Source organism: Pezoporus flaviventris, unplaced genomic scaffold, assembly GCF_033815535.1.
Source record: "Pezoporus flaviventris isolate CSIRO_AGI_PZ_B2104156 unplaced genomic scaffold, CSIRO_AGI_Pfla_v1 ptg000016l, whole genome shotgun sequence".
NCBI classification, from domain to species: Eukaryota; Metazoa; Chordata; class Aves; order Psittaciformes; family Psittacidae; genus Pezoporus; species Pezoporus flaviventris.
Genome location: NW_026892564.1, coordinates 7,871,227 through 7,899,138, shown reverse-complemented (window position 1 = coordinate 7,899,138; position 27,912 = coordinate 7,871,227). Strand labels below are relative to the sequence as shown.

At 36.0% G+C, this 27,912-nt stretch overlaps 1 protein-coding gene across 5 annotated transcripts in view; it reads left to right on the top strand.

Moving 5' to 3' along the window:
* The window catches only part of PTPRQ (protein tyrosine phosphatase receptor type Q), a 129,520-nt gene that overhangs the window by 37,652 nt on the left and 63,956 nt on the right, over positions 1-27,912 (top strand). For all 5 annotated transcript variants that reach the window (XM_061454683.1, XM_061454682.1, XM_061454681.1 and 2 more), the window contains exons 26-39: positions 606-778; positions 3,080-3,290; positions 5,367-5,504; positions 5,626-5,805; positions 6,609-6,716; positions 8,941-9,222; positions 12,132-12,314; positions 13,005-13,106; positions 15,503-15,623; positions 19,100-19,260; positions 20,812-20,957; positions 25,871-26,036; positions 26,503-26,793; positions 27,068-27,343. In XM_061454683.1, the coding sequence (XP_061310667.1) occupies positions 606-778; positions 3,080-3,290; positions 5,367-5,504; positions 5,626-5,805; positions 6,609-6,716; positions 8,941-9,222; positions 12,132-12,314; positions 13,005-13,106; positions 15,503-15,623; positions 19,100-19,260; positions 20,812-20,957; positions 25,871-26,036; positions 26,503-26,793; positions 27,068-27,343 (2,538 nt within the window). The remainder of the gene's footprint in view (positions 1-605; positions 779-3,079; positions 3,291-5,366; positions 5,505-5,625; positions 5,806-6,608; positions 6,717-8,940; positions 9,223-12,131; positions 12,315-13,004; positions 13,107-15,502; positions 15,624-19,099; positions 19,261-20,811; positions 20,958-25,870; positions 26,037-26,502; positions 26,794-27,067; positions 27,344-27,912) is intronic.

The window sequence follows — 27,912 nt, the reverse complement described above, 5'->3', positions numbered from 1 at the left end:
CAAATCTTCATTATGCAAGTGATTTCAGGTTTGTCTTTTTCTGAGATATAGAGGAAACAATTACTTTTCATATAAAATCTGAGTGTCATTGAATATAAATGTACCTGATCTCTGGCAGTCCTATGTAAAGTTCAGTACCATAACTGCATAGTTAAAGAAGAAATTGAGCCAAAATTTGGTATAAAAGATGTCACATGCTTCACCCACCTCCCCCACCCCCACCCCCCCCCCGAGCTTTTTATTTCATTTTTCTATGTTTTTGATGAATTTAAAACTAACCTTTCAATTTCAATATACTTACGATTCCATGCAGCAAGCTACCAAAGGTCTGCTTGCTTCCAACACACTGACTTCCATAGATTTGCATAATCTTAGGATCTGGCCATATTCACACCTATATGTCAAAAAACGGTGTGCATGTTTTTAGAACTGCAACTTGTTTACTAAGAAACCATGTGAGGTAACTCTCTACCTGCATAGGAGCAAACAAAGAGATAAGGGTGTGAAATTTGATTAAATGCCTATTGTACTTTTCACGAAGTGCTGGAAGGCCTTGTAATTATCACAGATGCTTAATGAAACCAAGTTTCTTCTTGAACATTTAGTCCCAGGTGCTGTATCAGATTTACATCTAGCAGAAGTGGAAGCCACGTATATAAAAATTGTTTGGAGGAAGCCACAACAACCAAATGGAATCATTACCCAGTACAGGGTTAAGGTAGACATGCAGGAAACTGAAGTGACTCTGGAAAACACTATTCTTGAAGGAAAAAATAAGGTATTTTTTTTTTTTTTAAATATGGAATTATTTGCTAGATTAAATTTGTTCCTCTGCCTTATCTGATAGATACAGAATGTGGAATTAGCCACCATAGATGATTGTCAATGCTTTTAAAATCCACCTTCCTCAACCCACCCTCTTTCTCTGGCTGGGTTTTAAAGAGATTCCATTAATACTGTTTCTACAACATGAAAACAACAAATAATTCTCATAGAATGATCCAGACTCTTGTAGCTGCTGAAGGTAGGAAGCCGTACCTACAGTCATACCCTTTCTAGCCCTTGAGTTCTTTGCAGTATAGGGTAACCTAATAGGGAGACTACGAATTTAGGCACCTAGATTGATTCATAGCCACTCAAGCAGACTCCTAGAAGATGTCAATGTGAATCCTATGGAGAAATGAATTCAACAGAAATCTCCCAAGGCTGGTTAAGTGCTCTGCTTGCAAGGCAAAAAAACTTAGAGTTTCTGCCCCTATTTATATCCTTGAATTTACATGTCTGATGCTACATGCTGTGGTTGTATGCTAAGTTTATCTGTACACATCTACTGGATCAAATAATTTATGGAACTTATGCTGCCAGTCAGTCTAGCTTTTGGATTTAGGGTGCTGATGTGCTCTACGTGCTTAGATGGCATAGCTCTGAGCATGCAGCACAGAACTGTAGATCTTAGTCTGCATTCAGCTTGGGATTGAGTGCACTCTCAGGTAGGGCCTTTTGGTCTGAATTTTGAGCATAGGTGCCTAAAGTTTTCATAATTCCTTTTTTTTCAGACGATGATGTCTTTCTCTGAATCTGACACAGTATCTACATTTTTATTGTAGAGCACAATGAAGGAGCTTGCTTTCAAGTTGAATGGTGTACGTTAAATAGAGCCCTGGAGCCAAACATTAAATAAGGAGTAAGGGGGAGAAAAAATGGGGATAAGGATCCCTTCATTAAAGCAGGCAGTCATCCTTGGAAAAATGAAAGTATATAACTCTATAATTAAAGATCGTATCATAGTACAGACACAAAAAAGATGAAACTTGTCTACACAGAGCTGTTTTAATGATGGGATTTCCCAATTTTTGAGTTCTTAGTGTAGCGTCATTGTGGCTTTATTGCAGTTTATTGAACTTTTTTTTTAATTAAAAAAACAGAATAAATCATAATAAACATTACTTTATTTATAACCACATTGACAAAAGCTCAGAGCAGCTACAGGATTTGAACTGTCAGATCCGCAGTGGTAATGGTACTCAGTAACTAGTAGCAGCAAAAAACTGTTGTCTTATGCGTGGAAAAGCCTCTGAAGCAAAAAGAATTTCCATGTGGGTTATTATTTTGCTATAAAATGTTGGTTAAGATAATGCATATATAGCTTTTACCTGTTGGTACTTAAGTGAGATTGGTGCTGTATCTCTGCCTGTGGTTAATCCTACCCTAGTTAAAGCAGTAAAAAAGCTGCTTTGCCCTCTCTCCACCCAGAGTCTGTAGGGAAAGAGCTAATGTGAATTAGTTACATCACTGTAAAAGCATCTTTTTCTGGCAGTGAAGTGGGCCATATGTGTGAGTGGGGAGTGTTCACAGATGACAGCAGAACAATTTAGAGACGCTGGAGTCCTGGATTTGGTCCCAGATTCTGAAGGGGCATAATGATGTAGTGCTTACACACCATTTTGTATCTATGCTCTAGCCTGTCTTTTCTCTTTTTGTTTTTCCTCTCTTTGTAGGTCTTGCTCACCTTACATCTACTGCCACACCTTTCAAACATTTGTTTTTTTCCCCTTCTGTCCTATGGACCTCTGTATCACCTCCCTTTCACTCTTTCTTTTCATATATATGCTTACTTATTTTCCCTCTCCCTTATATTTGCCTAGTAGAGGCATCTGAAGCCCTGTTTTTTTCAGTGCCTGCAACCCTGTTTCAGAACATGTTTAGCACAAATGGAATCTCCAGAGCTCAAAAATTGATTTATTTAACATCAAGGATAGAGCATTAAACTTAAAGGCCTTGCTCTAAAATTGCCACTTTACTCTAAAAAACATATTTTAAGAAGAAGTGTTTGATTAAACAATAAAAATGAATAAAAGGTTGTAGGCTATGGGCAGCTGAGCTGAGCTTTTTCATGAGAAATATCGTGTTTTGCAAAATGAATTATTGTTGTAATGTTTGTATGCCAATATTTATATAATGTGTATATATATATATATGCACAAATATACAAACACTATTTCCATGTTATACATAAATTTAATTAAACACTTTAGCAATGACAGTGATTGTGATTCATTCTTACCTTTCTAATTTTTAGTATTTGGTTGATTCTTTGGAACCATACATGATAAATGAAAACATCAAACCTTCTCCCGCTTGGAATTCAATGGAAACAGCCAATGAATTATATGAAGGTTCAGCTGAAATGTTTTCCAGCATTCAGACAGCATCCCCAGTCACATTTACAAGTGTATCTGGTGATAATTTGCCTGCTATAAATGGAGCTGCAGAATTACATTCTTCTTTGGGTAAGATATTTTTGGGTATTTTTCTACCTGCTGCTTTGTTCTGAAGGACCCCCATCACTGTCCCAGATATGATCTTTAGCACATGGTTCAAGCAAATGATGAATGGGTCATTTGTTGGAGTCAGATTTTTTTACCACCAAAAACCTTCTGCACCAAATGGGAATGCCACACAGGCAGGAACTAGCCCCTTGTCACCCAGCTGACCTTCTTCCTGGTGAAAGGAGGACCCGAAAGCTATCAGCCAAGCTGCATAGACAATCAGTTATTACAGTTGCCAAAGCAGGTGTGATTGTCAGGGATTAACATATCTCCAAGCCCTTCAGAGACCTTGATTTCTGTAAGCCTTTTGACTAATAGGTTTTCAAATGTCAGTGAAGGTAAATAGGTCAAAAAGTTACAACTTTTCTATATGGGTGACAAACAGGTGGACATGACCCCATGACATGGTGATGTCATTAGTGTGTACACTTGTTCTGTATTATCAATGGACAAGTGTTTCTTTACCATGAATGGATATTTACAAATCATTAAGGAGGCCTCAACTGACAGGCAGGGACTTAACATACCACTCTGAGGTTTTACTGTGAGTTTTGAACAGTGGAGAGAAAGTCAAGTTTTTATTTTTTTTATTCTCTTTTATTAAAGTCACTAAATTCCTGCATATACACCAGTAACTAAACCTAAAATTTAATCCATTAGTTTAAACTACAGTGGATCTTTTCCGTACTGTATTAATCCTGGAGAATCTTTGTCATGTAAAGAAAAAGTGCAGTGCTTTAAATGCAGATCTTTTTACAGCCTCATTCAGTTTGCGGTATTGAGTTCCTAAAAGATGTCTGTGTTGCTGAAAAATTGATTTCAGACAGTGTCTGTTGTAATCTAACACGAGTATTATTTTGTAGTTGTTCCTATAGTAGTTAAAGCTGTTGACAGCCAAATTTTCAACAGGGTCTGATGGTTTTTAGATGCCTTCCTTTTAATGCTGGTCTCACAAAACTCTGAAGCTGATACTCAAGATATGTGAAGGACCCACACTTTCATGTTGCAGCGGCATAATGGCTGCTTTGTAAGAGATTATTTTGACTACCACAGTTAGATTGCAGGTGACTTCAAAGTTCATTGCAGATACACCAAAACCTCTTTGGAGAAGAGAAGGCTGCGTGGAGACCTCATAGCAGCCTTCCAGTATCTGAAGGGGGCCTATAGGGATGCTGGGGAAGGACTCTTCATTAGGGACTGTAGTGACAGGACAAGGGGTAACGGGTTAAAACTTAAACAGGGGAAGTTTAGATTGGATATAAGGAGGAAATTCTTTCCTGTTAGGGTGGTGAGGCACTGGAATGGGTTGCCCAGGGAGGTTGTGAATGCTCCATCCCTGGCAGTGTTCAAGGCCAGGTTGGATGAGGCCTTGGGTGATATGTTTTAGTGTGAGGTGTCCCTGCCCATGGCAGGGGGGTTGGAACTAGATGATCTTAAGGTCCTTTCCAATCCTAACTATTCTATGATTCTATGACTTCTTCATTCTGCTGACAACTCTTTTGCTAAAAATACCAGTGTGAAGGGACCCATGAGGGAGCCATCTCTAGTTATTATAGCACCTCTGGGTGAGAGAATCTCAATAAAAAAAAAAACAACACAAAAAACCCAACAAAACCAAACCCAAAAGTAAATCTCCATTAACTCTAGATTAATTTAGGAGCCATGGTTCTAAAGTCACTGGAAAGACTAGGCCATATACTTCCCATCCTTTCCCCACCCTGGGAAAAAGGGTTCCTAGAGGATTTCTCTCATATTTTTGGAAACAGCTGAGTATAAACCTCATGGGTTTAGTTCTTGCCTGTTCATTCTTTTACCTAGGCCAATCTATTTGTTGTCCACATGAGGATGGACCTATAATAGCCTCTCCTTGATTGTGTTAAAGAGGTGAAGTGTAAACTTTTCTTTCTATTTTTGTAATTACCATGAAAGTTGATTCTTTAGGAGTAAAACAGTTCCAGGGTGCTGTGTCAAAGTGAGTTTAGAATGCAAAAGAAAAAAATCAGTTTATGAATAAGTAACTATTTCATTTAATCACAGATAACATTTTGGCTGAAGAGCTGTCATATGTTATAAAAGGCCTCGTACCTTTCACAGACTACATGATCGGTGTCTCTGCTTTCACTGCTGTTGGAGAAGGACCGCCATCAGTTCTTACGGTCAGGACACACGAACAAGGTGAAATGTTGTAACTCTGCTACTGTCAAAATTAATCTATGTGACTTTTTTTACTGAACTTTTTTTTTTGGGTTTTAATAATTTATTTACTTACTCTTCTATTTTTCTGGTTTTATTTAAGTTCCAAGCTCAGTACAAAATATATCTTACAAGAATATTAGCTCCTCCTCTATTTTGCTGTATTGGGATCCTCCAGCAAGTCCCAATGGGAAGATCATTCATTATACTGTTTATGCGATGGAACTGGGTACAAAAAGAGCATTCCACATGACAACTTTGAACAACAGCTTACTTATGACAGGTACAGTGTCATTTCATGAAAAAAATAAAAATTGCAAATACATTATACAAAATAATTTTTTTTCAACTTTATGTAATATAGCCATTTGCAAGGAGACCAAATCTCCCCCATCCACACTCAGGCACATACACGCACTCACTACAACTGCATGTAAAAGCAAGGTAGGGTCACTCCTGAGGGGTTTGTGAACTGTGGAGGGGTATGTAGGGAATGTGAAATGGGAGAAGAGGACTAGGTAAGTTGAGCAGTAATTTGTGAAATGTGCCAAGTAGGAATTTCTGAAATATACTGAGTAGTAATTTGTGAAATGGATTTCTCCTTGGAATTTTTTCCTCAGCGTCTTCTTTCCACATAGGAAAATATTCCTAATTTGTAAATTCTTTTTCAGACTTGATATTTTTTTCCACAGCATTCATCTGACATTAATAAGAATTTTCTTCTTCTAAGGTGATAATTTTGATAGTAATTGAACAAAATGCATTCCTTATGGGTTTCAGTTATATATTAATTCTAATCAGTATTATGCATATTTTGATGTACACATAAACATCCTTTGTTTTGACAAATAAATCATAAAGTTTACACGTTTGAAGCTGGTTAACTTCTCTCAATATCGGTTGATTTGACTGAATGCTTATTTGGCTTTCCTTAAATAAATGGTATTCTACATATTCTGTCTTTTAGATGTGATCAAAGCCTCTTAGAACAGTAACCATTTTGATTGGTAGTTTTATAAGTAGCTATGAGGAAAAAAATATGTTTAAGAAGTCAGAAGTCAAGATTTCTTTTCTTAATCTTTTTAGGTTTAAAAAAATACACAAATTATAAAATGAGAGTTGCAGCCTCTACCACAGTTGGAGAAGGTGCTTTGTCTGAAGAGAATGATGTTTTTGTGAGAACCCCTGAAGACGGTAAATACATTGCAATGATGATTTGATTTCTGTATTGAAGTTTGCACTTCTCAGATGACTGGGCATATACATAAGGAGGGGAAGAAAGTGTACAAATAAAATCAGTATTTGTTGAAATTATTAGTCATCTGTCAGTCAGTGACTTCATTCAGACCATTTTTAGGTAAGTGCTATAAATAATGGTGAAAGCTGTAGCATGAACAGCATTCAACTAATTTCAACTCTGAGAGACAAAAGGAAGAAAGGTTTTTACAGTGAATGATATATGCAGCTGGCTTTGTGCAGCTTTGGGACTTTATTAATTATAAGACTAATCAATAGTTTTAATGTAGGGTATAATACTGTTTTGTGAAGATTTCTGGATCTTCCTTGCTTGCTTGCATGGCAGTCCCCACCCATGAAGGCACAGGGTCAGTAGCTGGACTTGCCATTGGCAAAGAGAAATTTGATTTACAGGGCAGAGTCATGAGTGTTAAACCTTAATCTTTTCTCTTGTCTATCAAGTTTATATTTTTCACTGTTTTCAGCAAAGTTATTTCTAGATTTTGTCAGAGTAATAAGATAACTATCCAGTTGTCATTTGTCTCTCTTATTGACAAATACACTACAGTATAGGAAAAACAATTAAGTGATAATAAAGGAGAGAAAAGGATTACAGGATTAAAAATCATGAGGATTTAAGAATCTTAGATGATCTGAATAACTAACCAAAATATCAAACAATGAAACTTAGTGCTCATCATTTTTCTTTAAAGGTTGCATGCATCTGTGCCATTAGTAGTTTGGAGAGGAAAGGAGTATGGCAAGATCAGACAATTACTTATCTAAATATCTTTTTCTCTGAAAGTTTACAATTCCTTGCCTTTAAGCATTACAGAAATTTGTTCAGAGTGGAGTTTAAGGCTAACTGTTCATCCATTGGGAAGATATGTGTTGAACCTTGAGGAAACTATTGAGAACCTCCTCCCAATAGTTCCTGCTTTTTTATAAGGCTGTGTGTAATTACTCTATTCTTCTGAGGTCATTCAGGTTGAGATCGTTGTTTCCTAACTTTAACCAACCTAGGAGTGACAATTTGAGTCTTGAAAAGAGGGATTCCTCCAAATAAAAGGTTAACTACATCAGTCTTAGATTACTGTGGAAGACACTAGGCTGTTATATTTAAATACTTTACCATGCCAGATAAACTGCAAAATGCTTCTCAATTAAAAATTAAGCTTCTTCAGGTGGAAAATATCCATGTGGGCAGTCTTATCATCCAGAGAGTAGTGATCTGATACAGTTAACACTTCTCATTCACATGCTCCAAAATCAGGGATGAAAGTTGTTTGTGAGGCCTTTTGTTGTGAGACAAAAACAGTCATGATAAATTCTGAAATACCTGGGTTTTAGGTATTTATACATAAACTGGATCTCATAATCCTGGGTTCTTAGTACATTTTATTAAATTTTATAGGCAGGATATTTCAGAGGTGAAGTGGTGAAGCCTTCAAAGGAATCAAGGTTGACATTCAAAGTTTGTTTATTTTCTTCGTAAGTGTGGCCCACTCACTCCTTCCACACTTCTATGCATTATTAGCTCACTGGAGTCACATGAACTCATATCTTGACAGTAGATTTAGCCAACACGTTACCCCGGAGCTGGACTTGTTTTGTGTGTGACCTTCACACCAGTGCATGTGAGATTTACACTGGGGTCTTCATGGTCATCAATTAGCAGTTGTATCAGTAAACTAAAGAGAATTTAGTTACAGTGCATACAGTTCCTTTTCATTCAGTGGTTGCTTGAGTGAAATGAGGTGGATGGTTATTTAAGAAAAAAGCAGTAAGATGGCTTTCAGTTAAATTTAATGAATGTGAATTTGAGGAAATTTGGAGGATCAGTCTGTGTGAGAGCAGTAGACAAAAGAGATTATTTCTTAATAAATGAAAGTTTTGGATAGATTTATAAGTGGATTAGAAAAGAAATTCCAGAAAAGCTGAAGTGTCTGGGATTCAAAAAGGTGCCTAGTTTTACAAATTTAAAAGAAGACATACTAAAATTAACTGAGTTAAAAAGTGGTAAAGTTTTGAGAAGGAGAGTGAGTAACAAAATGGTAGCAAAATAAATAGCACAGTTAGCTAATCTAAGCATTAGGATCCAGTAGGTTTATGGGATCAGTTCTACATTCAATTAATTGAAAGTCTCAGAGGGTATTTTTTCTCTTTGATTTCTGTATTGCAGAACCAGACTCCCCACCCCAAAATGTAGAGTTAATAAATGTAACTGCAACAGAAATAAATCTGAGATGGTTACCACCTGAGCAGCCTAATGGTCTCATAACTCACTATGAAGTTCTGTACAGTGATTCCAATGATGTATTTATCAAAAATGCCTCATTTACAAGTATATCACTAAGTGAAGTGAAGCCATATACCCCCTACAACATCTCTGTAAGGGCATTCACTAGACTTGGCCATGGGAATCAGTCATCTTTCCCACTTCTGGTGAGAACTTCTGAAACTGGTGAGTATATATTTTAAAAAATAATAATTTCCAGAATCCATTCCTTTATGACCTTTCCTGCCTAGAAGATCAGTTAATTAATTTTAAAAGTACATGTTTGCTTTGCAAAGCTGTAAGTTTGAACCATGTTTTCTCTTTTATATGCAAGACAAAAGTAATGAAATAAATAATAAGGAAGCTTAAGAATTAGAGAAAACAGTGGGACGTTTCATGTGTGATGGACTTCATATATTTTACTATTTGTCTTTGAAGATTCCTTGTCAAGAAAATAATTTTTTGTAGGAAGGGAGGGATTTCAAAAAATGAGTGCAATTTGTAATTCAAGTTATGAATTTAAATTTCATAATTAGATCTTGATGGTTAAATAAAAAAAAAGAAAATTCACAGGTAAATGCTGTTTTGTAGCAGGAAAAGTTGTCTCTTTGAAGTAATTTTGAGAAGGTACAGATAAAACCAGATAGCAGAGAATTAGAGTGGATGAAGTTTTTCCAAGCAAGGAAAGTAAATTTAAAGTGAGGATTGGTACAAATGAGCATTAAAGCGGTGTAGCAAGGCACAGGAAGAGACTTGAATAAGTAAGTATGTGTAAGGTAGGACAAGGGAAAGGATTATAAGATATGAACAGAAGTTAATTAACTTTCAGTGAAGCCAAACAGGAGAGGTACTGGAGTAAATGCTGAGGATAATGGTTTACGTGGAGGAATAGATGTTTGGGTTAAGCTGTAGAATCAGAAATGAAAGGTGGCTGGGGAGACAGATGGGAAGGTTAGTTTCCTTTAAGACTCAGCCATATCCAGGTAGCAAAGGTATGATGATCGTCCTTTTGGGGGGGGGGGGGGGGGGTGTCTAGTGCCATCTTCACCAATTTGCTACCTCAGATAATAACCTTCTTTGTCTATACCTAGAAGTAGCCCTGGAACTAAGCATGCTGTTTATTCCATTTTTCTCAGTAAGGAAAGACAGGCACATACGGCTGTATCTTAGGGTAGGGGGATGCTACTTGGTTGTTAAGACATAGTGGAATCATGTTGAGCTCCTTCTCCTCCTTGTTTCTGAAATGAACTTTGATTTTTCCTATATGAAGTAGTCTAGGCCTGCCTAACTGCTCAAGCCCTTAAGGAACAGAGACACAAACACCTACTTTTTAGATTGCATGAAAGAATAGATTGCATGAAACACTAGTCATAATAGGAACACTAAGCTATCTCTGCCAAGAGATTGTGCTACTTTTGAGGATTATTTTGGCATGTGTACATAGGCATGTAGGAACTTGTCCAAATAATACAATGACCTTAGATGTGACTTTTTTTATTGCTCTCTTTAACTTACACATCCATCTTTCATCTAATTTGTATTCTAACACAGTTCTTTCTCAATGCCTAATGCCATTGATGCTCAGAGCAAAAATCTGCATCCCAGCTGCGTGTGATAGAGACGAGAAGCTTGAGAAGCTGCAAAAATATTTTGTGAGATGACAAGAATAAAACTAGGGAAGGATATGGAGAATAGAGCATTTCAAGTGAAATGCAGCCTACTAATGGGCTGGTGTATTTGAAGAGCTCTTGCAAGTTCTCTATTACCATTTTACCATGAAATTAGTCAGAGTTGTAGGCTGATTTGTCTGCTTCTCATGGCAATTATCCCCTTTCTGGATACTGCGTAACCAGAAATTATCTAGCCTTTTGAATACAGAGTTTCATCAAGTGTTAGTGCATTTATGAGAACGTTTAGGGCATCCTAAAACCATCTCCATGGCTTACCTGACCTTCTGGGCAAATTGTGCTGTCACTGTAGGATTATGATTTTCTGGAATAAGATATATTATGCTGTCAGTCCAATTTTGGATAATGGAAAACATACTTGTATATTTGTTTGGGGACAGGCAGACACATACACACAAAAAACAATTGTCATGACACAGCAAGGGCCAGCTGCTTTGTAAGGGATGGGGAGCCAAGAGCATCCCTGGGCCGGTAAGGCAAGATCCTCACTAGCTGGGGCTTGTCCAACCAACCACCAGTGAAGGGAGCAGGGGAGGTTTGGGGGTGGCAGCCAGAGCAGCCTAGAGTTCAGATTGCCAAAGTCCACATAGATGAAGCAGCTCTGAGGTCGAGCCTTGAAAGTGAGTTAGCAGGTTCAGTGATACCAAGTCAGATGCAGCCCAGTGACAGCTGAGCAGGTCTGTAGTGTTGGGGCCAACCTAAGGTCAGGCTGCAACATCAGTCTGCAAGTCAGGATCTAGATCAGTGGGTCCATGGCCAAGCACAGCCATGGTAGGGATGCAGCAGGAGCTGTAGCTCAGGCAGGGGCAAAGCACGAGAGCCCCAGCTGAAAGCAGTTCCCAGGGCCAGCAGTCAGCCCTGGCTGCAGCCTCATTGCAGCATTTCCTGGGAGCATGTCATGAGCAAGGAGGCAGTCCTCAGCTATGCTACTGCTGTCCCTCCAGAAGTGGGGGATGCTTTCAGGGCCCTTACAGCAATATGTTAGGCTCCTTTGTTTTTCCATACAGGTATTTATTTATACAGTTTGTGTAGATAACCCAAGGAAAAGGAAATAAATGCAAATGATGATACAAAGTATAAATTATGGCAGCCAATATGGGAAATTTCCTACCAATGGCTAACTTGGAGAACTGCAGTGATAAGAATGGGGTGTTAGAAGGAAAGTTTAGTGTCATGCTAAAGTGTTTTTTAACTGTTAAGATTTTTAGTGACCTGTACCTTGTTGTTACAGTGTATATTTGACATGTTTTTGATCTTCCAATTAGCCTCTTTTAGCATTTATTTTATGCAAAAAATAGGGTAAAAATCTAAATGTTCACAATGTGTTTCATTTAAACTGGTTTAGGGAAATGCTTAACAAATCAATGAAGCTGACAGTAATCTACGAGTCTAAATTTTGTCTTCTAGTTCCTGATTCTGCACCAGAAAACATAACCTATAGGAACATCTCATCCATGGAAATTGAATTATCATTTTTTCCACCATCTGTTCCCAATGGAATCATACAGACCTACACAATATATCTCAAGAGGACTAATGGAACTGAGGAAAGAATCATAAACAGTACTCTTATGACACTACGTATTACAGGCCAGTATATAATGATGTGGAACTTAACAGCAACTGTAACTTGTTCTGAGAATGGATCAACAGGCTGATGCAGATCAATTATTTCATTGGTTGGATATCATTCTTCTTGTCCTTATACAAAGTTACATGTTACATTTCCTGAGAAATAGCCTGTTGTGACGTGCCATAATATAGTGAAATGGGGCACAAATGTTATAGTCCAATATAAATCTTGTTGTATTTTAGATATTTAAAATACAAGGAACTTCAATAGATTTCTTTGCATATCTATCATCGTACCAAAGTAAACACTCAAGTCACCTCTGTACGTTTTCCTCTTTTATTCTGGATAGAGAGAAATCCTTCCCATTCCATACACCTTTGCATCTTTTCCTATGTTCTGTTGTTATTACTGAGGCATGACACAGCATGCTGGGAACTCAGTACCTTAACCAGCAGATATTCAGAGTAAAGCCAAGGACAAACTGTAAAGCATTCTAGGAATATGAAGTATGAACTGTTAAGTAGGGCTTTGCCCCGTCTTGTTCATGCAGAATACTTTGTGTTCAAGTTTTGTTAATGCATATTTCAGTCTCTAAAGACACAGATCAGTGTAAATTATAGGCCACGTCAGAACTACTTATGGTCCATTCAAAAACCTAATTTGGCCCAGTGGATGGTTGTTTTATCGAATTCTTCTTCTTTATTTAGATTTAAAGAAATATACAGAATATACTGTACAAGTGTCTGCTAGTACCACAGTGGGGGAGGGCCTTCGTAGTTCACCTCTGCATATACTGACTGATGAAGATGGTAAGTTAGAACAGAAGTTGCAATGTATCATCTGCCTGTAGTCCTAAACTATTCTTGCACTTCATGTCAGATATGTGTTGGTTTTGCATACTTTTTTTTTGCAATTATATCTCTGTATTGATATCTATACCTATACTTATACCTATCTATACCTGTACTGATGTCTACACAGAAACTTTATCTATCTGTCTATTGGTTATTTAATGTTCTTATGAGTACAAGCTATGTGAAATGGCATGATTGCTATGCATGGATATTTTGGTCTTACCAATATCTTATTAATTTGAAGAATCTTAATTCACTAATGTTATTTTAATCTAATACACCACATGGTTAAATACTGTGTTTGGTTCTAGATGTGTAAGAGCTGGAGAAAGGGAAAACCACCAAAAGGCAATTTGAATGGTCCAGGGACATTTCTGGTTCTTCTTTTTGGAGATTTGTGGATTCTTCTAAACGGATGGATATGGAGATACACATGTATAGATGTAGAATTATTAATATTATGAAAATGCTCAAAGTCCATTATCTGTAGTTCTGGACTTCCAAATCGAGCAGGAGAGTGTTCTGCACTGCAGATTGAGGGTAGAACACAGTCATTGCATCCCTGCTAATTAGTACAGTGGGTCATAAATCTTCACAGGAGCTATAAAATTATGTTTGTACTTTCAGTACCCAATTTAGTTGTAGAAAGTTATCATTGGTCCCCTCTATTGTTTCTGGAGGGGAACCCTGATGTACGTTCAAAGCAGAATCTCAGCTTAGGTGCTGTGACTCAGATTTTGGAGGAGTCTATCTGTCCTTTGTTGCATAGCGAGGAAGTCTCTGGGAATATAGCCTAAAGTAGCACCGACACAAATATCCAATCAACCATTCCCCAGTTAAGTCTCTTTTCATGTCTTAGGGAGCACTGACTTGCCTAAGATCCAGCTTTTGATGATAATGGATCTTTGCAAATCTCTAAGATGCTGACGGGCTTACTTTCATACTGTCAGTAATAAGCCTTTGCTCAAGAGTAGTGTTGCTGGAGCACACTGGGAACAGCAAATTTGGATAAACACATCTTTTTCATAGAGTATTTTTATTTAGAAGAATGTAGAGTCTGTTTTTCAGCAAAATATTCACTGGATAAGAACTGTAGCATGAACTAGACATTCCAAAAAGACTTGACATTCACAGTATGACAGATCTTTTATTATATAGCCACTGAGGATAATATAACAAGTAAAACACTAAATACAGCTGTCATCATTTTTCGCTAGTAAATACAGACATTCACTGAGTTCAGTGAACCTTTGTTCATAAAAAATGTTTTTCTTTTAAATGTAGAGAGTTCTGAAACCTTTATGCCAAATTTTGAAATAGTGAAAGATAGAACAACAACTGAAAAACAATATTTATAATACACCACATGTTCTTTATTCAGAGGAACACAGTGTTCCAAGGTTCAGACCAAATGTTTCATAGATTTGCTAATAGCTGTGCTCATATTCTCAATTTTCATGCATGACTACAGCTATGACCTGAATTTTTAGTGCATGATGCTCTTTGGTTTAATTTGAGAAAAACAAAAGTAATTCTAATATTACTTCATAGTGATACATATATCTGTGAATCAAGATGAAGAAAGATTTACTTCTCTACAACATGCTAATACGAAGCTATATCACTTAACGCATACATAGGTATATTTTTTCTCAACATTATTTATATGAACTGCAGAATGAAATCAAACACGGTCTAACGTTTTCGTTTTCTTGTTTCCCTACACAGTTGTGATATGGTGTTGTGTAGAGTTCATCTTAAAATTAATTTAAGTCTCAGTCAATGCCTGTCTTTGTATTTTCCCTTGTGACATGTTAAATGTGTGAATGTGGTCCTTATTTAATGGAGTGAATAGATTTTACCACTGCCTAGTTACCCCCATTTTTATAATCTCTCAATGCCATGCTTAATCATTTTCCCACCTTTTGGTGCTTTGTATAATTCTTTACAGCACTTCTTCTTCCTCACGGGAACTATTTGCTGTTTTTTACATGTGTTCATACCTATAAAGCTCTCGCTTTTATTAGAAGGGGAAAAAAAATCACAGCAATGTATTTGGATGGTAGGTGAATCACTGTGACCTACCCGTTGCTCTGTTTTCTCATGAAGTACTTTTTCCATTGAATCACAGAAACAGATGTTCTAACACCACCATGCAAAATCTTCTTTTATCATCTGTCACAAAAACGGAAAAGAAGCTGCGCTTTAACAGTAGTTGATGGGTAGTATACCGGTGTCGTACAAAGTTCACTTTCCATCACAAATAATTAAAAACCTATTTAAGGGTGCTGTGCATCCCATCGATCTTAGCTGTTTAACAAGATGTTGTGTCCTGTTCTCTCATTTTATAGCTCCAAGTTCTCCTCCAGAATCCCTCTCCGTAAAACAGTTGTCGGGTGTCATTGTGAAGTTGTCATGGAAACCTCCGCTGGAGCCAAATGGAATTATCCTCTATTACACAGTTTACGTCTGGTAAGATTTTCTGGAAGTAGTTCTAAGAATAAATATTAATCTGTAACCTATCAGGAATGTTAGGTTTTTCTTACACAATGTGTTGATTACACGTGTTTGGAAGGCAAATATTCATCCAGCACTTAAAATACTAGCCTTTTGTATATAGAAATTCAGATATAATGTATTAGCTGAAAATCGAGGTATTAAAACTTTGGTAAGCATTTCTAACCTTTTTTTCTAAAGGTTATGTTATGGTAAATGAATTAAAATTTAAATTAGAGCATGGTGATTATTTTCCTTATATTCTGATTAGGCCCATTGTAAGTTAGGACACAAGCCTATGCTAAATTGTCAAGGAGGTTTGAAATAATCTTAAAATAGAAAAATACTGATTCCTGTTGTGGAAAGCATGTAAGAGCAATGTTAAGAGTCTTTGTATTGCCATCAGTTATTACTACTATTACATTCTGTACTTATGATATTCGTAGCAAATGAGTATTTTAAAATGGGTTTATTTACTGTGTTGTTTGGGTTTTTTTCTATTTACCCTTTCTTTTTCCCTATTTTTTTTCTGTCATTCCTCCTGGGATTTTTTTCACCTTCAAAAGTTTTGTCACTTTAAAACTTGCAGTTTCTGTCCTACTCTCTGTATAACTTAATAGTCTAGTGATGTGGTATCTCTTCAAAGCTCTGTATAACTTTTGCTGGGAGAGAGATTTTGTTAATGATCACTTTTAATATACTGCATTTATCTGCAGTATTTTATTGCTACTACGAAGGTGCAGGAAGCAAATGCTAATGTGCACCTTATGAGATGTGAACCAGATGTGCAAATCAGCAGTTATTATAAGCACACTACTATTGAGCTTACATTTATTATTTTAATGTTACTTGACAGTTTTGGGGTAGGGTTTGGCCTCAGTTCCTACTGATTTATTTTTTTTAATTATAGCTACTGGTTAAGAGGTGATAAAGGGAACAGGAGTAAGCTCTTCTTTCCAGAAAAGTCAAATTAGGCTTGTCTGGTTATTTTTCCTGTATTGGCAAGGCCTGGTGCTCTTTAACCACAAAAACAAACCCCACTAAATTAAAGACTGCCCTCTGGCTAAGGAAGAGTTAATTCCCAATAAGGATTATGGTTTTGATACAAGCTGTGTTCGAAGACTTGAGGTTATACAAGTTTTCATCCTTATAATGCCTTAAAGCTTATTGCTTTTGTTATTATGGCAAAAGAGTTAGTAAGAATTATTTTTTTAAAACTGTTGATTGAGCCATCTTTCTAAATATATAAATCAAACAACCACACGACTTTTTGCAGTAAGCCTTGTCCTTTATCCTTCCACATTCTCCTTGCTCTGTTTTATCTGTCCTTACTGTGCCATATCTAAAATTAGAGAGGTATTAGGTATCATCTTGAGGCAATGACAGTAGACAAAAACTCCCGTTGCCTTCAAAGGGGTCACAACTTCACTTCTTCCTCAGAGTTTGGTTGGGGTGTTTTTGAGGGGGGGAAGGAGGGAGAAAGGGAGAAGAGGGAAATTTTAAGTATTTAACAGAACTGTCTATGCAATTTCACAAAGTGCATTGTAGTGTGAGATTTGACAAGGTAAACTGCCATGCCATAGTTGCTGCATTTGGGAGGCATTTGATAGATTCTGAGGGAGATTGCTGATCCCAGAGCTTCTCAATAAGGCAGAAAGAAGAAATTTAATACATACATTAAATAAATGTTCCTTCCCTTAAATATATTGGAACAGCTATAAAGAATTTGATAACCTTTCTTTAATGTATTTGCAACTAGAATCCCCAACTACTAGTATAATAAGGGTAATATCTGTAATGTTTTCACTGTTACTATCTTTCAAAGAATTTGTCACAGGACAGGGTACTTTTGGGTGCTAGCAGGCAGCAAAGCAACATTCTGTGTGCCTTAAGTCTACAGTATTCATACTCCCTGAGTCTGCAGTTCTAGAGTATTAATGGCATATTAACAAAATTGCTGAACTTTCATATAGCTGTTGCCTTTTGGCATTATTCTGTTCTTCCTAACTGTGCCTGCTTTTGGGAATGTTTTTTTGGAAAGTAAGATGTTATAAGAATGCAATTACTCAGGGCAGAAGTGTTTGCAACAGTAAGCTGTGGATTTTCTTCTTACTTAAATTATAGCCAGCAATGTTTTTCCATACTAAGAATATATTAGGCACAGAACCAAGAAAATATGTCTTTTCTTTGTATAGAATTTGATAACTGCAGCAGTAACCTTTTGTATTTTTTTTCTGACTATTCAAAATGTCAGAAGTTTGGGAAAAATGTAGTGTACCTTCTTTGTTACCAAGAGCATTTCCCATGTCAAGAGACATTCCACTCAAAATCTGAAAGGGATAGGGAGAATTTACTGTTTTTATTCTCATGTTTTCTCTTTCCAATAGTTTGGTAATATAACTTTATTTCAGGAGTAATATAACTTTATTTCAGGAGTATCAGACAGTGATCTTTGCTAATGGGACATTCATTTATTGATCAAAGGATGAAAATCAGCCCATCTATTAATTTTGAATCAACATTTCTCATTTTTTTTAGAATTAGAACTCTTTCTCTTGTTTGTGAAGAGCTCCTTGGTGACTTCTGGAGCAAGATATTCAGTTTTACATGTCAAATTATCATCCCTGTATAAAATCCCATTAAAGATACAGGGCATGCACTCATACAGAAATCAGGAATGGAATATTAGCTAGCTTTTTTTCCCTGCTACTTTTTTTTTTTCTAAAAGATTAAATTAGTTTAATGAGGAATAGCAGACTTTTTGAATTCAGGTTAGCTATTTCTGTATCTTATTTTACTTTCTGATAATCATTTCATACCTATGCTAATACCAGTGTTTTATTAATGTTAGATCTTACAGTCTTTCTAGGCGGGTTTTGACCTGACTAGAGTTCCATTCTGATCCCCTGCTACATTCCACCAGAATTAACTCAGCACCAGCTAATTCCTGTTCCATATCATCTTCTATTATTCCATTTATAACTTCAGCCTTCTGACCAGTTTCACAGAGTCACAGTAGGGCATGCCTCCTGCTATAATCTTTTTATATTTCGCTATTCCTGTCCAGGGAGACAGTTTAGTTATGCCCTACTGTGTCCTTCCCAGGGATACTACATAACCATTTGATAGTAGTTACTAGATGTACATGCTTGTCCTTGAAATTCTCTATAATCATTGTCTTTGCTGATGTCATTTACAAATGTATTTCTGTGGGGGTTTTGTTCTGGTTTTGGGGGGGGAGGGGTTTAACGCAAAATTAAGAGCACTGTTATGATGCAATGCTACAAGTGTGCTTGTCATCATAAAAGACAAAAGTTATCCCAGTCTTTTTAAATGTAAAGATATTTATAGTTACCACAATACTGCATTTTTCAATTTTGTGTTGTATGCCACAGTTGTATACATACAGAAATGGTGTGTAGATAGAATTAATAAAACAACTTTTTCTTTAGGAATAAGATGTCAAAAAGGAGTGTTAATGTAACAGAAACATCATTGCAGTTCACAGACCTGGAATATAACTATAAGTATAGTGCTTACCTCACAGCAAGTACAAGATTTGGAGATGGGAACATAAAAAGCGATACTATAACATTCAGAACTTCTGAAGGAGGTAAGCTTATGTATAGTATGACTTTTTCATTTAATTCAGGCTTACATTTCTGTCATCCTTATTTAAGTTAATAAAGCTGCTGAAGTAGGAGTGGCATTTGACTGGTCAAGAAGAGACATTCTACCTGCCTGTGTGTGTGTCTGTACATATATCTATGGCTCTATAAAGTTATGATGGGTATTTCTGTTAATTTACTGAGCAAAACTTCGCATTTCTCTTCAAGACAAGTAAGATTAAACTAAATTCATTTTAAATTTTGAAATAAATTAATTATATAACTATTTTAATAGCTCTGCTTTATCTTGCTGTGGTACGACTTCTAATACAAAAGTTACTCTTTAGAGTCTATCTCACAAGTCTGAAATGGTTTTAATTTGAAAATAAAATCTGTAAGTGTACAGTGATTTGTATCTTTTAATGACTTTATAATTTCAACACAGTAGATGACTTTTGTAAAGGATCATACTATATACTGTGCTTTGAAAGTCATTCAATTTAATTATTGTTTCTGGTTTTCCTGACAATTCTTTTGCTATAACACTTTCCAAAATGGGTAGTATGCAGGCATATTTCAGAAACATCCTGCATAGATAAACTGATTTCCCAACACACAGTCACTGGCGGGACTAGCCATCCAAGCCATCCCTCAAAAGACTCATCTAAATCATCAGGCTATAGATATTCCCTATCTTTGCTCTGGAAGCTCTAGTGGAAACATAAACTGACTTTTTAGGGCAGGATTTTTAGGAACTGATTGAGGAGTTCCCCCTCAAATTAATATTTTAGTATTTTATACAAACTTGAAGAGCACAAAGCAAGAGAGATAAGGTAATTTATAGTGTTCAGTATTCTGCAGCATGTTGTGTAGATCACTTTCTTGGACGGCAAGAAATACAGATTTGAATTCTCTTAAACCAACTTAAGGAACTGAATTTGAGGTTCCTACATTGCTGTGCTACTGAAAAAGACCATATGCCCCTATGCTGCCGTTCTGTTAGGAGGAGAGGCAAACTGAAGAAGACATAAAGGAGTCCTTCCTCCATATTTAACAGGCTGATGAAAGAGGAGAAACCAGAAATGCCTATACTGTCCAGGCTTATGTATCTGAAATATCTACTTGAGTTGGGAGCCTAAATTCTGTTTATCATTAGCAAAAGGAGAGCAATGCTTTTAATTTAGTTTTCATGAAATAATTTTTTTTTTTCCTATAAGCATATATAGAGTGTAGAGGCCTCAGTCAACTTCCATAGCTGCAAATTAGACTTACTATGTGCCCAAAACTGTGAGTACAGGACAAATGTCATAAGAGTATCTGCTTACAAATGCAGCTAAATACAAACAGGTATGAAAACAAGAATTAAAAACATTGCATTTTCAGAATTTATTTACATCTCCTATTTTATTTCATCGTTTCCAGAAGCACTTTTTATACCATAATCAGAAATTTATTTCATTTAACATAGGATGTTGTCAAACCTACAGTGGATGTTTCTTGGGCACTAAAATGTACAAAACCTTGAGTTAGTTATGCTGAACTTAACATTCTTCCAGCACCAAGTGATCCACCAAAAGATGTTGTGTACAGGAACCTTACTTCCACGTCAGTAATACTATTCTGGTCTCCTCCTCAAAAGCCTAATGGAAATATACTGTATTACTCAGTTTACTTCAAAAATAATTCAGGCATATTCATACAGGTAAGCTTTTTTTTTTTTCCCATTCTTCTTTTGTAGAATTCAATAAAGTGTTCTAATGATTCTTTAAAGATGAAATCAGTTTTAAGGTTAACAATATATTGTTTTTTTCATATGTCCTTTCTCGCAAGGCAGTTTTTAAACTTATAAAGACAGAAGGATATCTTGGAATTGTGCCTCTCATTGGACATTCATCTAACTGAGTATTAAAGCAAATAGGTCTTGTGTATATTCTATATATACTCAAAGTTTATATGTACGTGTATATATACACATACATCCAATATATGCACAACATAGATAGACATTGCATTCATTACAAATCCTTAAGATTGTTTATTTAAGTTTAATCTTTCAATTTGAATACATTTCTATAACAGTTCTGGTTTTACTTTTTTAATGCATGTTTTTACATGCTTCTTGAAAGCAAGAAGACAATATCTAAGTAGTGAATACATTATTATTTCATATTTTTGTTACTCTCCAAAGGAAATTACTGTTCTGTATGTTGAAACAAAGATATTGAGATTCCTCAATTAAAGCATAAAAGGCAAAATGTTATTTGTAGGGGTTTTTTTTGATCTGCACATTTCCATGTAGGTTTTTCTGTTGCTACTTTCATCCTTAGTTATGCACCACATATATTAATTTTATACCTAGTTTTTCTATTCTCCTGTCTAAAAATATATTATGATACAGAAATACAATAAGAAAAAATAAGCTTCCTTATAAGAAGAAATAAGCTTCCTATACAGGTTTTTGGTCACAAGCTTTATACATGTGGAAGGAAAGAAAGAAATATTCATGGAGAAACTAATGCATGAAAAAATACCTCTACTGAATAACCTCATGCTCAAGATATATCTAGTGTGAGGTATGCATGTGTTTGAGGATAACTAGAAAAAAGTGTTAAAAAATTTTGCAAATACCTGTGACTGAGTAATTGCTGTCATACTTCAGTGTATACACTTCTCCAGCTTCTGTGGAGTTGTGTGGTTGCCAGGCTCTGTCTGCATAGTTTTAGGTGCAGGCATGCTATGAATTGACATTCTGATGAGATTAAAATAAGTGCTACAGTTCAGAGCTTCAGGCTGTGCTTGCACTGTTGGTACACTACTGTTGGTAGCATTTTTCTTAGCCTAACAAATCCCTGGAGAAACCTTTATACCTGAATTAGCCCATCTGATGAAGAGTGTCTACATTTATTCAATTCTTAATAGCAATTTTAGAGGAAGACTGTTGACTTGGGCTATTCCTGCCTTTAGGAAGGTGGCACTCTCAGTGGAATAAGCTGAAACTGTTTCACTGAGAGCTAAAATACCTCTGGATGTACCTAGGGCTCTGGAAATAAAGGAAAAAGATAGGGAAGATGGAGCAAAGTATCACTGGCCCAGCAAGGTGAGGGTCTGTGGCATATATAGATAGTTATAAGCTGTATGAGTGTATGCACACATACAGTTTACAACTATCTGTAACATAGGAGTATAACCCTATAGCTGCAGGATGTCTTCGTAAGTTTTGTATTGCATGAGCTTGGAAAGAAATAATCCTTAGCTGAATACTTTGCATCCAATCTGCTTATGTTTCTCCAAACTGCATTTTCAGTTTGGAAATTATACAGGTAAATTAAAAAAGTATGATCTTTTCAAATTTCTAGGAACCCCACCTTCTCAGACATGCTGCTGTAGGCAGTCATTCTCTGTAGTCTTTCATCTGCTTCTTTGTTCAGGACATAGTAACAGAGGACAAAGTTTTAAAGCATATCTTCTAGATGCTGGAAAAACCATCCTGGCTGATGCTCAAGAATATCAAGCAAATAAACATCTTCCAATGTTTTCATAATCTGAAATAGATATTAAAGTCATACTAAAGCTAATGCTACTCTGTTGTCTCAAATTCTCAATTCTCACACACAGGCTTTAACATGCCTGAGGAGTTTGAGAATATATGAGAATCTGGTTATGAATATGTTAAAATCAGGAAATTAGTAGCTGCAGAGTCTATGAAAGTAATTGTATCATTGCTAAATACTGATCTATAATTGATATAATTGGCTTGAATAAACTCTTTTATTCAAGCTTTTTATACTTACATTTTTATTGGAGAGAAAGTGAGAAAGGTGTGAATTTCAGTACAGATAACAACTGTCCTGCTCTGGCACATCATGCAGGAGAACCAGGAGCTAAGTAGACAAAAAAAGCCCGCAGCCCTTCTAGGGACTGAACAATAGACCCCAGACATCCATCCGTTGTACTTCAAGTCAACCTGAGCGAACGTGACTGGATGGAGTTCAGAGTGAAATTCAGTTTGGTCTGTCCTCAGGATGCAGACAAGGGATGCAAGCAATGTGTTGCATTAACTTAACGATCAGTGATTTTCTTTTACCAGTATGAGCAAAATAGGGATAAAGAGGAACTGTCCTAAAATACACTATTGCACATAAAAAGGAAACATCTTCTTCACTTAGGTTGATACTGGAATGGTGTAGATTATGCTCCTTGAGGGATGGCTTGGATTAGCCCTCACAGTGTCACCACTCTCATCAGATTACCAGAGTTAAGTATGTGATAGTCTAAAACAATGGTGTAATACAATGAACCTGAAGAAGGAAACAGAACAAGGAGAAAAGGTTAACAGTGAAGAACAGCAGCCCTGTGTTGCCTGTACACAACTAGTTACAGCTTTATGCCAGTGGCAATTTCTACTGCTTCCTGAGGTGAAGATACCAGTTTCTGCTGGCACTTTCATGGCCTGTGTGTATTGCTTACACTTAGCTGCTTTTAATAATCTGATACTTTGCTATGTCAAAACTTCTTTCATGTATGGATGAAGAAAGAGACAGAAGGAAGAATTTCTTCAGCTGTAGCCAAAGATCCCAAGCTGTTTGCTTTCATCTGTAGCCATAGTTAATTGTAAAACTTCCTATAGTGTTCTATCCCCAGGGTACAATTAGTGCAAGTTCCATCTTTTCTCAGTTTGTACCCACATCTTCCTGCTCACCCTTACTCTTAATTATGTGTTCATTCTTTCCTACTATTTTGTTCTATCAGAAGTTTCATGTAATCTCCAGTCCTTGGACTACACATAGACAGGGAACTACCACTTAAAACAGCTTTTGTTGAACCACCAAAAAGCCTATTGTTATAGTGTTCATATTTGTTCACTGAGTCCCTAAGTGCTGGACAGCTGACTACATTGTTAAGGTATGCTTTTTGAACTAAGAGTTGGATTTTCAGCTGTTCATACCAGTAAACTCCTATTAAATCTAGAATCAAAACTTGCTGTGGTACCTTTGACATTTTTACTTTGACAACTCAGAGAATTAGTTAAGGTCTTTTAAAAAATATCAGATATTGCAAAAAAAGTTAATTATTAATAATTATAATACCTTTTGACATTTTTACCTTGATAACTCAGAGAATTAGTTAAGGTATTTTAAAAATATTAGATATTGCAAAAAAGTTAATTATTAATAATTACAATATCTAATAATAATAGGAGGATAGTAAAGTGGTGTTTCTGGGTCACAAGGTTATACTGTGCTTGAGCATTGAAAAGTTTAATTAAATACCTTAGAATTTGATTCTGTCTCTTACCTTACTCAAATGTAAAGCAAAGGTCTTCACAGCCCTTTTTGTTTAGTTACATGAAGATGGTGCAAGCTTCCATCTATGTTTATAAAAAAGTCCTCTATTAAGGTGAAATTCCTTTGCTTTTTGACTGATGTTCACCTAACCTCATCTTTCAGACAAACCTAACAGTGTGCTTTAATAAGTTAATAGGAGTGGACGTAAAAATTTATACTGCCAATTTGTGCAGCGTCTCCTCTGCATCCAAAACAAAGGCTTACATTTTCACTGACAAACTGTTTACTTATGTTATGTGAGCGCTACTGATTGTAGGCAAAACTAGGTCCTCAGATATTGGTGTAAAAATCTCAGGTAATAAATGAGATATCACCTATTGCTTTCTGCAGAAAAAAGAATAATCATTTTATCTGTACAAAAAATTGGTGAACTGTGACATTAGTTATGTAAATTGATATGTATTGGTGGCAGTCCTCAAGATTGCATAATGAACTATGTATGCACTCAGTACTGATAGTTTGCACTATCAGTTTGCACTCAGTACAGACTCAAGTGGTAGAGCGTATCACAGTGGCTTCTTTAGCAGGAATTTTCTTCAAGAGAATTATAACCCATTTTTTAGCATGTGGTTTTAGTAAGCTCATGTTTATATGCGGTATTTCTGAATTTAAATATGCAAACATTACAGTCACCTTTGTCCTGTTTCAGCAGGTCTGCTCTTGCAGCCTCTCTGTTTTAGGAAAGCAATTAATTTAAAGCCAGCTTTGATTTTAAGGTGACAGAGTGTGTGAATAAGATGTTACACCAAAAATTGTGGGCAGGCTAAATAACTGGAACGTGTACTAGGCAGTGCATCGGGGGGGACAAAATCCAGCTCACCATGAAAACATTGCTATGCAGAAAGTCCTTTGCTTTCCATCATTCAGATCAGGCAAGGAAGTCACATGTGTGATCATGTAATCAATCTATGGGCACTTAGTAGATGATACTTTGTTGTTTTCTTGTTTGCAACATGGATAAACGCATTACAATATTACAGATGTAATGTGCTTTAATAAAAAGGTGGATTGGCAGTCAACAAATACAAACAGGAGGAGTCAATTATATACTCTGTCGTACTTATAAGGAGTAACAACAGACATCATACAGTAAATTACTTGAGTATTTCAGTAAAAATCAGGATTCATTAGGAGTCAAATTAGGTCTGTATCTCCTGAACACTAAGGTGAATCATCTGTTTGTGGTGGTGATGGCTAAATGGGAAACTGGAAAGAGAAATCAGTGAATAAATAACATTTTCGATGGCAACACTTATTTTATTTCCTTTAGAATTTCACATGTTATGGTAATGACAGCAATGGCAATATGTCCCAGTCTGCAGTTCTGGATGACTTGGCAAAATACAGCCATTATACATTATGGTTAACTGCAAGCACAGCTTTTGGAGATGGAAACAAAACCAGTGAAATAATAGACGTTTATACAGATCAGGACAGTAAGTTAATAACCTTTTTAATGCTCAGTATATATCAGTGCTTCTATTTATTAAATATTTCTAACTTTAAAAATTATTTTACTGTTATGATGGCAAAGTTAAAATAAAACACAGTAAGTACTGCAGTACTTTTCTTTGCAAAGAAGACATTTTGATCTGAGTCTTTCTCTTTTAATACTAAAAACATAGTTCACAAGCGGCTTTTTTAGATACCAGCAATACAAATACTGTCTTCAACCATCATTAAGACTTTTATTAAACAAATTTAACATAGATGGCTGTTCATACATGCCTTCAAAATATTTTGCTTTTGATAGTGAAACATAAATAACTTTTAAAAGTTGTAAAAAATACTACAAGTGGAATTTACAGACTAATAATACTTTGAATATTTATTTCTGTTTTAGTTTTGGATGCTTTATTGCTGTAATCCATGCATTTATTTTTTGCTTATTATCTTTCATAGTCCCAGATGGTTTTGTTGAAAATCTGGTCTGTCAAAACATTTCCTCATCTTCTGTAAATGTAAGCTGGCTTCCACCATCCCAGCCAAATGGCTTAGTCTTCTTTCATGTTTCTCTAAGTTTATTGCAACTGGGAACCAGTAAGGTATTGTCTTTCGTTACTTACAACACAAGCATCGTTTTTGACAATCTGGAGAAATATACTGATTACGTTCTGAAAATCACACCAGCCACTGATAAAGGATCTTCTGAACTGCATGCTCTAAGTTTGCATATAAGAACTGATGAAGATGGTAAGATAAGTATATTTTATTCATTCCTAAGGAAATGTAGAAGAAAAAACTAAATAGCTTTCTAGAAGGGGAAAACCAGAAAAGATTATGTTTATTTTTCTCATATTACTTAAAGCTTTTTTGTTATACAACTGCTAGACATTCTGTGTTGAGACCATGAAATAGAATTTTCCAGTCATAGCACAACTTTAATTGATATCTAAAGACACTTTTGTTGTAACTCATATTTTCCTGAGGTTATCCTTGTTTTTCTTTTTCTTATTTCTTCATGTAGTTCCAGAATCAGCACCTATAATCAAAACATTTTCAAACCTCTCAACTACCTCAGTAATGCTTTCATGGGATCCTCCTGTTAAGCCAAGTGGTATTATAACAAGTTATGATTTAAATTTATTTGGTCCAGAAAGGAATAGCTCATTTTCTACCACCAATAATTTTATCATCTTGGAAGACCTTCTACCGTTCACATTATACAGCATTTATGCAGCTGCAAGAACAATAAAAGGACTTGGTCCATTTTCCATGCTTCAGTTTTACACAGATGAGTCAGGTGAGCAAATTCAATTGTAACCAACTTTGAAATATTTGCCATATGTTACTGCGTCTGTCTTAGATCTGAACATCAGATCTGGAGAAAGCTGACATGAAAGATCCATTTTCCATTGGTCTGTGTGTGAAGAGCTTTCAGAAGAAGGAAACACTACAAAGAGAGTGTTTTCTGAGTTCTCCTCCTCCCACCACAGTGTGCAAGAGGAGGTCACATTCTGCATAGGATTACAAAAATAACTCCAGGGAGAAATGTCTTTTGCCTTTGGAATGTGTTGCAGTTTGCCAAGTGTCAGGGCTTTTGAAGCAAGCATCAATACATTTCTCTTCATACCTCCACATAATTGAGAAATTCTAAAACTTGGAAGTATTTCTGACACATTCACACAGGTCTCCTTTACATGGACCTCTTCTCACCCACATGGTAAATGATAGATCTTGTAAATGTATATTGAGTTGCACTAAATATGTGATGTAGGAAGTGAAGTAGATTGCATTCCAGCAATATATGTGATACGACTTTTGTTAAATGCCTTAGTTCTCACAATGGGGTTAAGTGATGAATAGATTAAT